At 36.1% G+C, this 19002-nt stretch overlaps 1 protein-coding gene across 7 annotated transcripts in view; it reads left to right on the top strand.

Annotated features, from left to right (window-relative positions):
• Positions 1-19002, top strand: part of SPATA17 (spermatogenesis associated 17) — a 225058-nt gene that overhangs the window by 105967 nt on the left and 100089 nt on the right. For all 7 annotated transcript variants that reach the window (XM_053209507.1, XM_027074982.2, XM_053209510.1 and 4 more), the window contains one exon: positions 3191-3339. In XM_053209507.1, coding sequence (XP_053065482.1) covers positions 3191-3339 — 149 coding nt within the window. The remainder of the gene's footprint in view (positions 1-3190; positions 3340-19002) is intronic.

Below are 19002 nucleotides of genomic sequence, written 5' to 3'. Positions count from 1 at the left end.
ATACTTATGGAATATACATATATATGGAGGATTTTATATGTGTGTATATATATGGATACATATGCAGATGTATATCATACATATGTGTATACTTATATATACATACTCAGAAATTACCTTCATCTAGCATACCACAAAATAATGATCGTTGTTAATTTTCTTTTCTTTTCTGCTCCCTTCTTTCTTCCTTTTTTTTACTTTTGCTCTCTACCCTTGTTTTTTTTTCTCTTTCCTTCTTTTCCTATCTCCTTATTCCTATCCCTGGTCTTCTTTCCTCCCCTCCACACCATGATATCTCGTCTTTCTTCCTTTCTTTCCTTCTTTTGTATTTCCTTCCTTCCCATTCTTCCTCAACCCATCTTTTCATCCCACCTGCTTCTCTCTCAGCTTCCTTTGGCTTCTCCTTTCCTTACTTCCTTGTCTTCTTTTTTTCCTTCTTTCCATTCTTGTTTTCACAGAATGGGATGTTTACTGTTGTGGTTTTATTAGACTTAACCACATTCCCTTTATGTTATCTAATAATATAAAGCTACATACATCATTAGGGAAATTTAAGATTATATATGCTCTACTCCAAATTGTAATATTTATACTCCGATGATCTGTCTGTACTTGTAAGCTAAATTTCTTAAACGTATGAGATAATGTTAGGAGTTTGAAATATAACTTCATTATTATTTAAGCTTTGACAATAGTTTAAAAATACAAGATGACTATAAAGTAACATGGGCTATTAAAAACACAGAAGAACATAAATGTATTTGACCTTTATAATCAGGATTTGGTTGGAGGCAAATAAAATCAAACTTTGGAAAACTATAGCTAAGAGCCAAAGGAGACTAACATTTCAGGTTGAGTCTAGGCATTATAGGGATTAATATTTGGAAAGGGGTACAATGAGCAGATCTGAAGTTGGAAGCTATGTCCAAAATCGGCGACCCCATGTCACTCCAGGTATGATCAATGTAAGTAATCACTTGAGATCTAAAAGGCACAAATTGAAAGAGCGTTGGCATAGGAGAAGCTTGACAGCACATGTCATTTGCTTACCAGGGAGGAGTTCTATTGAGCTCAGAGGCAAGACATGGATTGTTTAGGATAGAAATGTGTGGACCAGGCACTGAGGGACATAGAGAGATGGACATGCTAACAGGAGGACTAGAGCCACAAAGGTTATATTAAGCCCCAAAGAGAGAGTGGGTCTATTTTTGTCTTAAATTTTGCTGCTTGAGTAGGGCTCCTCCTTTTTCATTTCCTAGTCTTTCTGGAAACAGTAAGCTCCAGAACAAGTAAGTCTACAAATGGATATGTGTTATGTTGATACACCACCAGAGGATAGAGGGCAGAGCTTGGACACTTAGAAGACCATTTCTCCTTGTGAATGCCAGTTCCTTCAAAGAACTAGCCTTGCCCATTTCCTCATATATATATATATATATATATATATATATATATATATATATATGACACTGCTATTGTTCAAAACCTTTTTCAAACTTCTCTTGAAACTAATAATGAAAATAAATCCAGGAGTATCATTTTTGAGTGTTTAGTATGTTCTGAGTACAATGCTAAGAGTGTTACTTACATTATCTCATATATTGTAAGATTAATTTTGTGAGTTATTATTCCATTTTACATATGAGGGAAAAAGGTCTAGAGAAATAATTTTCCCTGATAACACAACCAAGTATTAATTTTTAAACCATAGAATTTCTCAAAGGAAAACATGAAGGATCTGTAAAGAGAAAAAAAATCCCCATTTGATTTCTTAATGGTGAACTTGGAATCATGTTACTGTATCTTTAAAAAGTAAAGTTCCAATAAAAATCCATTAACTACTTTCAAATATAGCAATCCTCCTGTCCAGCTGTGAAAAGTACTAGATGATACTTATTTGCCATTTGTGTTATTTACGGTCCATGACTTTTATGGTAACTGGTTCCTATTATTGGTTTCTATTAATGTAAAACATAAGTGAACATAAATGAGGCGTGAATCATTTCTTTTTATTAGCCCCACAGTCTTCACTCAGTGCTTGCAGTAACTCCAGCTGTGTCTTGTTAGTGATAACCTATTTAAAGAAGCGATCTTTAAGGATAAGGAATATGATTAGGAATCTTTGTCCATTTTACATCACTTCTCTCCTGTACGATAGTGATGAAAAAAGAAAGCAGTATATAATTAATGGCGTAGCAGAATCTGGAGCCACTTCTGATTTGTATTGTACTTAATATGATACTAATTGGACAATCAGTGGATTCTAGTAATTAGTGTAAGTAACTACTAATTTAAAGGTAGGATATGTTGTAAAACAGTTTTCACTATTGCAGCTTATGGACTTTCCTCTCCTATGTATTTGTACCATTAAATAGTTGCCATTGTATCAGAGCTATTATGCAATAGAATTTAGAATTTTAAATAAAGAACACTTAAATTAATTACAATTATGGCCCTTCTGTGTTTTGGAGGATCACCAATTAAGCATAAGTTGTGGCATTAACTTCAAAGTTTTATCTTAATAAAATAACACTTGCTATGCTATTTCTGTTTATAAGAGAGGTTTTTAAAAGCAATGCTCAGAATTTTTCCTAATACTTTTACTTGCTCAAAAAGGGAGAGAATTTTTTTTTAAATTATACCAGAAGAAACATTTTTTTTTAATTAGAAAACAAAGTAACTTATAACTACAAATTTAAGAGTTTTAGCATGAAAAGTCTTTTGATGTAAATAGGGAAATTCTGGCTAATATCAAATATTTTACTACTTGTATTTATAAAATCAAAACATTTATCAAAATATTTATCAAAATATTTATCAAATTTAAAATTTAAGAATTTATCAAAATATTTACTACTTGTGTGAACATTTCTTGAAGATGTGATAATATTATGTACTTTTTAAAGCTTATTTATTTATTTTGAGAGAGAGAGAGAGATTGAGAATCCCAAGTGCTAACAGCGTGGTGCCCCATGTGGGGCTCGAACTCACAAACTGTGATATCATGACCTGAGCTGAGCCACCCAGGTGCGCCCCTCTTATGTATTTTCTAATTCAGAGAAGAATAGCTTGTTATTTAAAAATAATTTGGTAAACTTACTATACTTTGTAAATATTCAGCACCTTTAGTCATCAAAAATATAACAACAGATCTTCCATAGTAGAGTATTTCCTCATTCTTTCTTGTCAGGGACCTTTCCGTGATATCACCGAAGTACTGGAACAGCGCTACAAGCCTTTGGAGCCAACATTGTGGATGGCAGAACCAATCAATGAGTTAAAGATGGCCAGAGAAGAACTCAGAAAACAGGAGTGGATGCGAAATATAAATGACAATATGTGAGTTCTTAGTTTAAAAACATAGCTGTACCATGTTTGGTGCCTTAAGGGATCCAACATTTTTTATTTCCTGATTGTAGAGAATCTCTTTTTTGTGAAAAAAGGTAAAGCCACCCTTGACCCATTCAGAAGCAACATGCAAATGTTTTATATATTTATATATTTATATATGTAAATATATATAAATGTGTATATATATGGATACATATTTATTCACACACACACACACACACACACACAGATGTGTGTGTGTGTATGTGTGAATTAATGGCATTCCAAGGGGATAAGTGACTACTGTCCATACATCTGTGAAAATAATTACCTTAATTATCTAGTGAAAGCCTATGTATTTATGATGCTTCCAAAATAAGAGCCAACAGAACAAAAACATTTTTCTTAATGTGGACTAAATTTAATTTGGAAACGCTGATATACATTGTAGTTTTCATAAATCAGGTGCAGTGTACAACAGACTCCAAAAATACCTCCTGAAGAGCCAGGCCTTGGACAATGTTTGACCCCTTTTTAATATAGTAGTGCTCGCAGTTGCAGGACACTAACAAGATACTAAAACATGTAAAGTACAGAAAACTAGCCAAAATGACAAAATGGAAGACTTCTCAAATTCCAGGAAGAAATGAAAGCTAGAAAATTACTCAAAACAGATATATCTGATCAAGAATTTAGAATAACAGTCATAAGATTAGTAGCTGGGCTTGAAAAAAGCATAGAAGACAGCAGAGATTCTATTGCTGCAGCGATCAAGGAACTAAGAAATAGTCATGATGAATTAAGAAATACTATAAATGAGGTGAAAAATAAACTAGATTCAGTGACAGCAAGATGGAGGAAGCAGAGGGGAGAACAAGGGAAACAGAAGATAAAATTATGGAAAATGATGAAGCTGAGAAAAAGAGAGGTGAGAAAATACTAGACCACAAGGGGAGAATTAGAGAACTAAGTGATTCAATGAAATGTAATAATATCCATATCATAGGACTTCCAGAGAAGAAGAAGAAGAGAGAGAAAGAGGGAGAAGGTTTATTTGAACAAAATATACCTGAGAACTTTCCTAATCTGGGGAAGGAAGCAGACATCCAAATCCGGGAGGCACAGAACTCCCTTCAGATTCAACAAGAATAGGTCTTCACCATGTCATATCATGGTGAAACTGGCAAATTACAAAGATAAGGAGAGAGTTCTGAAAGCAGCTAGGGACAAATGGGCCTTAACCTACAAGGGTAGGCACATAAGGGTAGAGGCAGACCTGTCCACTGAAACTTGGCAGGCCAGAAGGGATTGGCAGGAAATATTCAATGTGCTGAATAGGAAAAATATGCAGCCATGAATCCTTTATCCATCAAGGCTGTCATTCAGTATAGAAGGAGAGATAAAGACTTTCCCAGGCAAACAAAAACTGAAGGAGTTCATGGCCACTAAACCAGCCCTGCAAGAGATCCTAAGGCGGTGGGGGGGGGGGGGGGGGGGGCGGTCTGTGAGTGGAATGCTGCAAAGACTACAAAGGACCAGAGACACTCCACAAGCATGAAACCTACAGATAATGCAATGACACTAAACCCATATCTTTCAATAATAACTTTGAATGTAAATGGACTAAATGTCCTAATCCAAAGACATAGGGTATCACAATGGATAAAAAACCAAGATCCATCTATATGCTGTCTACAAGAGACCCATTTTAGACCTGAGGACACTTTCATTTTGAAAGTGAGGGGATAGAGATCCATCTATCATGCTACCAGAAGTCAAAAGAAAGCTGGAGTAGCCATACCTATATCAGACAAACTAGATTTTAAACTAAAGACTATAACAAGAGATAAAGAAGGGCATTATTATCATAGTTATAGGGTCTATCCATCAAGAAGAGCTAACAATTATAAATGTTTATGCCCCCAACTTGGAAGCACCCAACTGTATAAATCAATTAATCACAAACATAAACAATCTTACTGATAAGAATACAGAAATTGCAAGGGGCTTTAATACTCCACTTACAACAATGAACAGATCATCTAGGTAGAAAATGAATAAAGAAATAATGGCCTTGAATGATACACTGGACCAGATGGACTTGAGAGATGTATTCAGAACTTTTCATCCAAAATCAGCAGAATACACATTCTTCTCAAGTGCACATGGAACATTCTCTAAGATAGATCACATACTGGGTTACAAAACAGCCCTCAATAAATATAAAAGAATTGAGATGATACCATGCATATTTTCAGATCACAATGCTTTGAAACTTGAAATCAACTACAAGAAAAAATTTGGAAAGCCTCCAAAAGCATGGGGGTTAAAGAACATCCTACTAAAGAATGAATGGATCAACCAGACAATTAAAGAAGAAATTAAAGAAATATATGGAAGTAAATGAAAGTGAAAATATTGAAAATACATTGCAATCCAGGCCTATCTCAAGAAACAAGAAAAATCCAAAATACAAAACCTAACCTCACACCTGAAGAAACTAGAAGCAGAGCAGCAAAGAAACCCCAAAGCCAGCAGAAGAAGAGAAACAATAAAGATTAGAGCAGAAATAAACAATATAGAATTAAAAAAAAAAACAGTAGAACAGATTAATGGATCTAAGACCTGGTTTTTTGAAAGCATAAACAAAATTGATAACCCCCATCCAGACTTCTCAAAAAGAAAAGAGAGAGAACCTAAATAAATAAAATCACGAATGAAAGAGGAGAGATCACAACCAACACCACAGAAATATAAACGATTATTAGAGAATACTATGAACAATTATATGCCAACAAACTGGACAACCTGGAAGAATTGGAAAATTCCCTAGACACCCACATACTACCAAAACTCAAACGGGAAGAAATAGAAAATTTGAACAGACCCATAACCAGTGAAGAAATTGAATCAGTTATCAAAAATCTCCCAACAAATAAGAGTCCTGGGCCAGATGGCTTCCCAGGGGAATTCTACCAGACATTCAAAGCAGAGTTAATACCTATTCTTCTCAAGCTGTTCCAAAAATTAGAAATGGAAGGAAAGCTTCTGGATGCATTCTATGAAGCCAGCATTACCTTGATTCCCAAACTAGACAAAGACCCCACTAAAAAGGAGAATTACAGGCCAGTATCCATGATGAATATGGATGCAAAAATTCTCAACAAGATACTAGCAAATCGAATTCAACAGTATACTAAAAGAATTATTCACCGTGATCAAGTAGGATTCATTTCTGGCCTGTAGGGCTAGTTCAATATTCGCAAATCAAGCAATGTGATACATCACATTAATAGAAGAAAGGATAAAAACCATATAATCCTGTCAATAGACGCAGAAAAAAAAATTTGACAAAATGTAACATCCTTTCTTAATAAAAACCCTCAAGAAAGTCAGGATAGGAGGAAAATACCTTAACATCACAAAAGCCACATATGAAAAGCCCACACCTAATATCCTCCTCAATGAGGAAAAACTGAGAGCTTTCCCCAAGATCAGGAACATGACAGGGATGTCTGCCTTCACCACTGTTGTTTAATGTCGTGTTAACAATGTAGGAAATCCTAGCCTCAGCCATCAGACAACAAAATGAAATAAAAGGCATCCAAATTGGCAAATAAGAAGTCAAAATGTCTCTTTTCACGATGACATGATACTCTACATGGATAACCCAAAGACTCCACCAAAAAGCTGCTAGAACTGATACATGAATTCAGCAAAGTTGCACAATACAAAATCAATGTACAGAAATCGTTTGTATTTCTATACATCAACAATGAAGCAACAGAAAGAGAAATCAAGAAATCAATCCCATTTACAATTGCACCAAGAACCATAAAATACCTAGGAATAAACCTAAGCAAACATGTAAAAGATCTGTGTGCTGAAAACTATAGAAAATTTATGAAAGAAATTGAAGAAGTCACAACGACATGGAAAACCCTTCTATGCTCATGGATTGGAAGAACAAATATTCTTACAATATCAAAGCAATCTATACATTCAATGCAATCCCAATCAAAATTGCACCAGCATTCTTCTCAGAGCTAGAACAAACAATCCTAAAATTTGTATGGAACCATAAAAGACCCTGAATAGCCAAAGTAAAGTTGAAAAAGAAAACCAAAGTTGGGGAGCATCACAATCCTGGGCTTTAGCCTCTACTACAAAGCTGTAATCATCAAGATAGTGTGGTATTGGCACAAAAACAGACACATAGACCAATGGAATAGAATAGAGAACCCAAAATTGGACCCACAAATGTATGGCCAACTAATTTTTGACAAAGCAGAAAAGAGTATCCAATGGAAAAAAGACAGGCTCTTTAGCAAATGGTGCTGGGTGACCTGGACAGTAACATGCAGAAGAATGAAAGTGGACCACTTTCTTACACCATACACAAAAATAAACTCAGAATGGATGAAAGACTTAAATGTGAGACAGGAAACCATCAAAACCCTAGAGGAGAAAGCAGGCAACAACCTCTTTGACCTCAGCTGCATCAACTTCTTACTCAACACATCTCTGAGGGCAAGGGAAATAAAAAAACTGAGCTATTAGGATCTCATCAAGATAAAAAGCTTCTGCACAGATGAAACAATCAACAAAACTAAAAGGCAACCGATGGAATGGGAAAAGATGTTTGCAAATGACATATCGGATAATGTGTTAGTTAGTATCCAAAAATCTATGAAGAACTTACCAAACTCAGCACTCAAAAAACAGATAATCCAGGGAAGAAATGGCCAGAAGACATGAATAGACACTTTTCCAAAGAAGACATCCAGATGGCCAACAGACACATGAAAAAAGATGCTCAACATCACTCATCATCAGGGAAATACAAATCAAAACCACGTTGAGATACCACCTCACACCAGTCATAGTAGCCAAAATTAACAAGTCAGGAAACAACAGATGTTGGTGAGGATGTGGAAAAACATCTTACACTGTTGGTGAGAATGCAAACTGGTGCAGCCACTCTGGAAAACAGTGTGGAGATTCCTCAAAAAATTAAAAATAGAATTACCCTATGACTGAACAATAGCACTACTAAGGATTTATCCAAAGAATACAGGACTGCTGATTCATAGAGGCACATGTACCCCAATGATTATAGCAGTGCTATCAACAATAGCCAAATTATAGAAAGTGCCCAAATTTCCATCCACTGATGAATGGGTAAAGAAGATGTGGCTTATATATACAATGGAATACTATTTGGCAATGAGAAAGAATGTAATCTTGCCATTTGCAACAATGTAGATGGAACTGGAGGGTATTATGCTAAGTCAGGCAAAGAAATAAGTCAGGCAGAGAAAGACAGGTATATGTTTTCACTCATGTGGAATTTGAGAAACTTAATATGGGGAAAGGGAAGGAGAAAAAAAATAGTTTCAGGGAGGGAGGCAAACCATAAGAGACTCTTAAAATACAGAGAACAAACTGAGGGTTGATGGGGGGGAGGGGTGAGGGAGAGGGGAAAGTTGGTGATGGGCATTGAGGAGGGCACTTGTTGGGATGAATAGTGGGTGTTGTATGTAAGTGATGAATCATGGGAATCTACTTCCAAAGCCAAGAGCACACTGTATACACTGCATGTTAGCTAACTTGACAATTATATTAAAAAAATAATAACAAATAAATAAATAACTAAATCAGATGCAGTGAAGGAGGTTAGAGTCTTTACTACTGAGGAAGATAACTGAAGAAGATAAGGAAGATCTAATAGCATATGCAATTTAAAATTATTTTACTAGTCTCACTGATTTGGGTCTCAATTCATACATCTTTCTCCAAAGCACTTCCTCTCTCTTAAGGCATTTTTGTCATCAAAATAGTTGTATATAATTTGTAAACAGACTATTTAAAATCTAGAATGGCTTTTTAAAAATTATTATTATTATCCTATAATATATCCTGTAATTATCTTTGTATTGTATCTTATAATAATTCTTTAGTAATATACATATTCTAATAATAAGATTATTATATTCTAACATAAACTATGATTATATAATAATTATAATATAAAATATTACTATAAATCATTGTATAATAGTCAACAACATATAAACTGTTGTTTTTACATGATATATAGTATGAGCTAATCATATTATAAATGTTACATAATAATAATTTATCTAATAATAGTTCCAAAATACATTACAAAGCATGCTTTGTTAAGTAAAGAAACTAGAATTACCTCTCATCCAACACAGTGGATTTTGGATCATTTTATCAGTCAGGTGGGATATATAACGTGCTTTATTTTAATCATACATTTCTGAAGAATCTCTTTAAAAATGAAAATTTCCCACAAATTCAGATGAAAGATAAAATTGGCAGGCATCTCAAGTTATTTATATATATATATATATATATATATATATATATATATATATATATATATATTTTATAGCAATTACTTGATGTGAAATAATTAGCTATAGAGTATTCCACAGCTTCTTTCAAGAATTGACAGACACCCAACCTATGATGAATAAGAAAACAATAAAAAACCTATTTCCATTTGGTTTGGAGAAGGTATATTTGTTTTACCAAAGAAATTATAGAAGATTAATGCTACTCAGACTTAGTCAAGCAAAATCTGCGATTTAGTGATGTATATTGGAGGAGTTCTATTACACAGAATTATTTTTGTTTTCAATGATGCATCGGTTTATGAAATAACAAGATTAGCTGTTCAAATAATTGGCCACCTTGGTATTTATATGCAAATCACCATCTATCAAAAGATACCGAAGTATCCTTTCATAGAATTTCCCTTGATAAGCCTGGAAGAACAGATGTCAACATCATCCCCAAAGAAAGGTGGTCCACTTACACTCTCCATGGATACTTGTCAATACCTTCAACATCTGTGCTATATATCATGCTGGTAACCCCTTATCCTGAAGCTTTCAGATTGAAAGGTGCTTCCAGGATTATCAACCAATCAGAAACACACCCGATTGGGAATGCTAAAGAAATTACTTAGAGATTTAAAGCTATTATGTTTTTAGCCATGGGGCTAAGCAACTGGTCGTAGCAACTAGCCAATGGGTAATTCCTGTTTTGTTTTGTTTTGTTTTGAGAATTAAAGCAGTGATATTTTGTAGCTTCTTCTGAAACCATTTTGGTTTTTATATACTGCATAACATAATTGTATTATTGTGTATTGTGAGGCAAAAGAAATGTTAGAAATTTAGGTTTTATATATTTATAGATAATAATTCTGTGATAGAAATTAGGAAAAAAGTATTCTTTACCAGAGAGATGCATAATTTTGTAATGCAGAGGGTCCTATCTATCTTAGGGGCCTATCTTATTCCATTAGGATCTCATCTTCTTGTATCTGCAACAGTCCTGTTTTCCAAATAATGTCACATTCTTTTTTGTTCTTTAAAATAAGTATAGAAAGTGGGACAATAGTATTGTACGCACTGAGTACAGACTACAAAGGGGGTTTTGTAAACATTTGAGAACTTTATCTGTTTGCTCTTTTCCCCAAAGAAACTCATTCCAGTTTCTCACTTTTTCTTGAGGAAAATTATCTTCCTTGTTCATATTCCCATTTACCACAACAATACTAGAGACATTTAAGCAAGCTGTCATTCAGCCAAAATACTTTTTAATGGCTTTTTATCAACTCCATGATAAATCTTAATCCTTCATCACAAGACACAAGGCCCTTCAGGATGGGATCTAGGCTTGCTTCTCTAGCCAATCTGCCGCACTTCATGAGAAACTCTGTGCCTCGGGGCTTCTGAGCAGCTTCCATTCCTCCATTCATCCCATGTTGTCTTCCGCTTCCGTTAAGGAATTTTCTAACTCCCATGATTTACTCAATCTGATATTCACTTAAAAACACTTAAGAGAATTGTTATTTTTACTTTTTGAAAAATGGAGACAGCAACACATATTTGTTTTAGATTTTTTCAGAGAGCATTTCGAAGAATATTTTTAGATGTAAAATAGGACCATGCCAGTTGCCCCGATGAAGTGAAGAAAGGAGTCATTGTTATTAAGAGGTGGAAGAAGTAGAAGTCCCTGCCATCAAAGAGCTCTCCAAGTAAATGCTTAACATACGCACCGACATGGCAGAGATGGAATGGAATGGGTGACCATGTCAGGTGGTACAGGCTGACAGGGGCTTCGCTTAAAGTCTTATGAGAGGTGCTAAGGTCCTATATGTTAATACCTTCTGTTAATTCTAACCATTCTGGTTTAATACAGAGAGTATAATTATGCAGACTGTAACTGGATCCAATGGGAGTGGATTTAAGACATGTAATAGAAGTCAGTGCCAGTCTGTGTTCTGGGAGGCAAAATGATGGCTCCCGACAGAGTCTGTGGGAGTCCCAACCTAACTCAGGAAGCTGTGAATATGTTACCTTCGATGATGTAGAGGACTTTACCGACATGATTAAGGTTTTAAGGATGGGGAGGGGTTATCCCAAATTATCTGAGGGGGCCCAATATAATCACAAGGGTCCTTAAAAGTGGAAGAGGGAGGCAGAAAGAGATTTTACTACATAGGTCAGGGTTGTGTGATATGAGAAGGACAACTTATCTTTGCTGCCTTTGCATCTCATGGACGTGGCCACAACCAAGGAATACTGGCAGCCTCCAGAAGCTGGGAAAGGGAGAGAAGTGACTTTCCCCCTAGAATCTCCAGAAGGATTGCAGCTCTGCCGGCACCTTGATCTTAGCCCAGTGAGACCCGTTTCAGGCTGCCGACATTTTGTACTCTTTAAGCCAGTAAGTTTGTGGTGACTTATAGAATCAATAGAAAACTAATATACCTTGTTCTTCAGATGAAAGCGCTACCTTGGGGGCGTCTGGGTGCCTCAGTCATTGCAGCATCAGGATTTTGATGGTGGCTCAGGTCATGATCATCTGGCTCCGCACTGAGCGTGGAGTCTGCTTTACGATTGTCTCTCTGCCTTCCTCTGCCCCTCTCCCCCACTCGCGTTCTCTCTCTCTCTCTCTCTCTTAAATTAAATTAAAAAAATAAATAAAGCTAAGAGCTATCTTGTTAGATCAGCCTTTGGTGTTTATAAACCTGAGCTAAACTTGAGGGAAATCCTTGGATTTCTAAGGACTGGAGATTCTTCTGCAGGTTTAAGGCATGGTCATTTAAAGGATTGAAAAAAATATGATTGTGGCTTGAGCCTCCCTATGAGGAGAAGTTAATAATTGAATCACAGTATAAATTATATTTTATTTTAAAGCTGTATAGGCTTTCATAAGAACCTAAATACAGACAGCTTAATAGCTGTCTACATCTTTTTGAAAAATGAAAGGTGTTAATTTTCTGATAGTTATTGTAGGGGAGGAAAAACTTTCACTCTAACCCCTTAGGGTCCTCAGCTGGGCCTAAAAATTAAATTGACCTACAACACATTAACAGGAGAAAAGCACACACACTTGTTAAATTAAGTATTACATGACACAGGAGCCACATAAGGAAATGAATACCCCAAAAAAGTGGCAAACCCTAAGTGCTTATATATGAGCTTGAACAATGAGAAGCAATTGTGGAAAAATAAAACGTGTGGGGAGAGCAAAGGAAGAGAAAAGTTAAATAACAAAATTTGTACAAAATTCCGTTGGCCTCAGCTCCTCATCTCTGGTGATAAGCACGTCTTTCCTCCTGGTTTAGGAGAGCCAGCTGTCATAGGGGTGTGTTAGTTCCCGATTTTAGGGAATAAAAGGAGAGTTCAAAAAAAATGGAGAGTTCAGATCACTTTTCTTGTGCCTATCTTTTCAAGTGCCTTTAGCTCAAAATAATCCTTTGGCAAAGTGGCATGTTCTGGGATGGCACGTTCTGTCACCCTTTGTTACCAGATTAGGTGAAATGAGAGGCATCCTACACACATTTAGTAGCAAAGCATAGTAGCTCCATTTCTTCAGCTCGGCCATTTGCTGGCACTGGTAACAAGTGTTTTCAGTAACTATGAATCTTGTGTGTCTGCCGTCATTCTCTCAAATGTGCACCCTGGCTTAGACAGAAGCCTTGGTGAATAGATTTACTCATTATTAAACCTTTTAAATACACTTTTCTAATTAAGTATCAGTATCATTTCGTAGACTGTTACCACTGGAAAAATGTTATAGGAAAGGTTAAGAAACTAGATCTAAACAGTTTTTTTTTTAAAGGACATTTACAAAAATGTACATCTAGATGAGATCTGGTTATATTTATCACTAAAGAATAGTGATAAGAAAATTTAACACATCTCAAAAGTTTTTTGACCCTTGGAATTTTCAAACACTTTAGGCCTTTACAATTTGCATATTTTCTGAACTGTTATTGTATTATGATAAATAGGGATTATCGTATATTTTCAGACAATGTTTTCTTAACAATTCAACTTTTATTTGTAACTCTTCCATTTATTTTAATTACTAGCACAGTGTGCAACATTTATTAATCAGCAGAGCCTTTTTAAGTTAAAATACTAAATTAGCTAACCCCATTAACACAGAATACTCCAAACAAGCAGTAATAGGAGAGGTAGTTACTGTGCAAATCGTATTAAACATGCGGGTGCTCTAGGGCACAGTTAAGCATGATTACCCTCTTTTGATCCAGTATTCCTCTGCCTCTCCCAGCTCATTTCCAGTAGAAATTTACAAAGTGCTGCCTTCATTTTTCCAGCTTAATTTTTCTAATGAAGTTCTGGTACTTTATAATACTGGAGATACAGATAATAAGCCAATGTATAATTAAGAAGTTCTAGAATTTGTCTACAAAAGGCCCTTTATTACTTTGACTCTACAGTGAGAACTGTGCTTTTGTTCACTCTTTCCATGGAAAAAAAATGATTTTTTAAGTAAGTTACTTTCCGTGGAAAAAAGTGATTTTTTAAATAAATTACTTTCCATGGGAAAAAAATGATTTTTTTAAATAAATAACCACAGAACACTTGGATTGTGTTCTTAACAGACATTTAACACCAAAGAAGTTTAAGATTTACAACATCAACATAATGGGATAACTTGGAATACTTTTATTGATATCCTGAGAATATTACATACGCCTTGGTGTATGTAATTGAGCAAGTCATAAAAAGACACTTGCGGTCTTTTTCGTTAGGTATTGTCATACCCTATGTACTCTTCCTAAGACAATGCCTGACATATGCTAGATAAAGTTTTGCCAGTTGACTTTAGGTACTTTATGAGGTATATGGAATTTCTTTTTTGACAGAAGAATAATCATTTTGTGCCATACTCAGCATTCTTATATTAGTGTGGCATGAATACCACATTATTCATTTTCCTGTTTCAGTTTAGGGTTCAAAAGTGTGTTGGGAGCACCTGAGTGGCTCAGTCGGTTGAGCCCCCCACTCTTGGTTTCAGCTCAGGTCATGATCTCACAGTTTGTGGGTTCGAGCCCCACATCTGGCTCCACGCTGGCCGTATGGAGTCTGTTTGGGATTCTCTTTCTCCTCTCTCTCTGCCCTTCTCTCTTTCTCTCTCTTTTTGTCTCTTTCTCTCTCTCCCTCAAAAATTAATTAATTAATTAATTAATTAATTAAGAAAAAATGTGTGTTGGGGTCAGAAGGAACTTGAAGCCTGAACAGAATTTTGCCAGACAGAACAAGGAGGGTGACAAAAGGAGGCGGCCTGGATAAAGCCATCTCTGTGCTAAACAGTGCATAGTTCATGGGGTTTCAGTGTGCCTTCTGAGGTGTCTTGTGGAGCTCAGTTCGCGGCTTGGGTACCTCATGCAATGTGGCAGAGATGAGATGGAAAGTGTAGTTGGAGCCCAAGTGTGAAGGGCCATGTGAACCAATGTAAAGTATTTGGACTTCACCATATAAAAGACACTATGAAACCATCACAGTTTTAGTCACTGGGGTGAAGGGGTCAGATAGATTAAAAACGTCACCCTACTAGTTCTGTCCATGGTTAAGAAATGAGAGTCACTGGTGACAAAGACCAGTTAGAGGACTGTTACCACAGTCCAATTCCAAGATGAAGAGGACATTGGCAGTGGAGGGGCAGAGAGAGGTTGACAGATAGCTGTAGGTAGAATCCTACAAACCCTAAACCAATTTTAGGGGCCAGCCTGATAGGGTGTAGATGGCATGGTCAGGGGCACAGATATGTTTAGAGTCACTGTCTTAGAGCTTTCTTAGCTGCAAAGGACAGAAATCCACTCAAGGTAACTCAAAAAGTTAAGTTAAAAGTTATGTTTGAAAAGATCCAGCAGGGAATCTTGTAGAAATATGAGGAACCAAAGAAAAACTGGACTAAGGTGACCTTGAGGCTGCAGGGGCATGATTGCTCACTCTGGTGGCATCTCTGCTTTTCTCTGCATTTCTGCCTCTCATCTGCTGTCTGCTGACTACCTTTATCTGCTAGGAGTTTCTTTCCCATAAATCTTCAGCTTGCATTTATTTATCATGGCCATTCCAGGCCTGATTCAATGTAACCTTCCAGCTCTAGAACCTATAGCTAATTCCTTTTTTTCAGTTCAAATTGCTGAAAGAGAATCTGTTTTGCTCAATATATATAAACAAACTAGCCCACATAAGTCATAACATTGAACACAATAAATAATAAATATGTGTGAAAGTAATAGATATGTTAAGTTAACATATAAATAAATCACAGTCGTGATCTTGGGGAAGGTATGTTACATTATATCAACTACAGTGTTTTATGGGAGTAAGGCCATAAGCAAAGATTTCTTCAGATTGAGGAGTGCCAAGCAAGGAGTCCTTTAGTGCCTTGACGTGATGACTTCTGGCTGAGTGGACTGGCTAGTCGGTGATGTCCTTACGTGACTAAGAAAAAAATACAGGCATACCTCAGAAATATTGCAGGTTTGGTTCCAGACCAAGGAACAAAGTGAATATCACAATAGTGCAAGTCAAATTGATTTTCTGGCTTCCCATTGCATATGAAAGTTATGTTTACATTATAAGTATGCTATTAAGTGTATGCAACAGCATTATGTCTGAAAATGTGCATACTTTAATTTAAAAATACTTTATTGCTATATGTAAGTGATGAATCACTAAACTCTACTCCTGAAACCAATATTATACTAAATGTTAACTAGAATTTAAACAAAAATTTGAAACAAAACAAAACAAAACAAAATTCTACAGACTCTAGAAATGGAAACATATAAGGATAATTGATAAAACATTCTTTTCCAAAAAATAAATGGGTTAATTAATTAATTAATAATTACTAAAACAGACTAACCATCATCTGAGCTTTCAGCAAGGTGTAATCTTTTTGCTGATAGAGGGTCCTGCCTCAGGGTTGATGGCTGCTGACTGATCAGGGCGGTTGCTGAAGTTTGGGATGACTGTGGCAGTTTCTTAATACAAAAGTGAAATTTGCCATATTGATTACCTCTGCCTTTCACTAATGATTTCTCTGGAGCGTGCATTGCTCTTTGATAGCATTTTACCTACAGTATAACTTCTTGTGGAATTGGAGTTAATCCTCTCAAACCTCTGCTTTATCCACTAAATATGTGATATTCTCACTCCTTTGTTGTCATTTCCACAATCTTCACAGCCTGTTCCCCAGGAGTAGATCCCACCTCAAGAAACCACTTTCTTTACTCACCCGGAAGAAGCAGCCCCTCCTCCGTCCAAGTGTGATTCAACCAAATCTTCAGGCTCCTCTTATATTTCTAGTTGTCTTGCCATTTCTGCCACATCTGCACATACTTCCTTTGTTGAAATCTTGAATCCTGCAGACTCATCCGTGAAGATTGGAATTGACTTCTCCTAAACTCCTACTAATGTTGATATTTTGACCTCTTCGCTTGAATCATGCATGTTCCTAAAGGCATCTAGAATGTGAATCCTTTCCAGAAGATTTTCAGTTTACTTTTCCCCCATCCACCAAAGGAATCACTATCTATTGCAACTATGGCTTATGAAATGTATTTCTTAAATCGTCAGACTTGAGAGTCAAAATTACTCCTCAATCCATGGGCTGCAAAACGGATGCTGTGCTAGCAAGCGTGAAAACAACCTCCATCTTGTACATCTCCATCAGAACTCTTGGCTGACCAGGTACATTGTCAGCGAGTGTTCATATTTTGAAAGGAATCTTTTTTTTTTTTTTTTGAGCAGTAGTTCTTAACATTGGGCTTAAATATTCAGTGGGCTTAAATGTTGTGAACAGATGTGCTATGCAGGCTTTGTTGTTTCATTTACAGAACACAGGTAGAGTAGACGTAGCATAATTTTTACGGGCCCTAGAATTTTTGGAATGGTAAATAAACATTGGTTTCAACTTAAAGTCCCCAGCTGTAGTAGACCCTACCAATAAAGTAAGCCTGTCCTCTGAAGTTTTGAAGCCAAGCATTGGCTCTTCTCCAGCTACGAAATTCTTAGAGATGCCATCTTTTTCCAATCGAAGGCTATTTCATTTACATTGAAAATCTGTTGTTTAGTATGGCCACCTTAATTAATTATCTTAGCTAGATCTTTGGATAACTTGCTGCAGCTTCTATATCAGAACTTAGCTGCTTCACCTTACACATCTATGTCATTGGCTTCTTTCCATAACCTCACGAGCCAACCTCTGCTAGATTCAGACTTTTTTTTTTCCGCAGCTTCCTTACCTCTCTCTGCCCTCATAGGATTGAATAGAGTCAGGGCCTTGCTCTGGATTGGGCTTTGGCCTAAGAGAATGCTGCAGCTGGCTCGATCTTCTATCCAGACCACTCAAACTTTCTCCGTGTCAGAAATAAAGCTGTTTCATTTCTTTCTCGTTTGTGTATTCATTGGAGTAGCACTTTTAATTTCCTCCAAGGACTTTTCCTTTGCTTTCACGACTTAGGTAACTGTCTTGTCTGGATCAAGAGGCCTACCTTTTGACCTATCTTGGTCTTTGACATGCCTTCCTCATTAAACTTTATCATTTCTAGCTTTTGATTTAAAGTGAGAGACATATGACTGTTCTTTTTACTTCAACACCTTAGAGGTCACCATAGGGTTGTTAACTGGCCTAACTGCAGTGTTTTTGTGTCTTAGGGAAGGGGAGTTCTGAGGAAAGGGTGAGATGGGGGAATGCCAATTTGGTGGGGCAGTCAGAACACACAGAATATTTATCCACTAAGTTCCCTGTCTTATATGGGTGTAGTTCATGGTGCCCCCAAATAATTATAATAGTAATATCCTAGATCACTGATCACAGATCATCATAATGAATATAATAGTTAAAAAGTGTGATGTATTGTGGTAATTGCCCAAGTGTTACAGAGACACAAAATGAGTAAATGCTGTTAGAAAACTGGCGCTGATAGACTTGCTCTAAACAGGGTGCCACAAAGCTTCAGTATGCAAAAAGCACGATATCTGAATAGATCACTAAAGCAAAGTGTAATAAAATGAAGTATGTCTACATAAGAATTATAGGTTTGATTGGATGGAGGTTTTGGATATATGCTTAATTTAGGGGCAGCTCTTTAAGATTCCTATTGTGCATCTAGGTAGATAGATATTCCTAGTGATCATTTGAAAATACTGGTCTTGAGTTAAAGAAAAACATTGTATATAGAGATAAGGATTTAGAAATCATCACTGTAGAGGAAATAATTAAAACCTTGGTGGTGGAAGAATCTGCTAGAGGGAAGCTATTGAGAGACAAATGTACAAATTTCTGGGGGTTTCTTTCATGTTA

This window comes from Acinonyx jubatus, chromosome E4, assembly GCF_027475565.1.
Source record: "Acinonyx jubatus isolate Ajub_Pintada_27869175 chromosome E4, VMU_Ajub_asm_v1.0, whole genome shotgun sequence".
Lineage (NCBI taxonomy): Eukaryota > Metazoa > Chordata > Mammalia > Carnivora > Felidae > Acinonyx > Acinonyx jubatus.
Note: the sequence above shows the minus strand (reverse complement) of the source record. Positions and strands in the feature narration are given on the sequence as shown.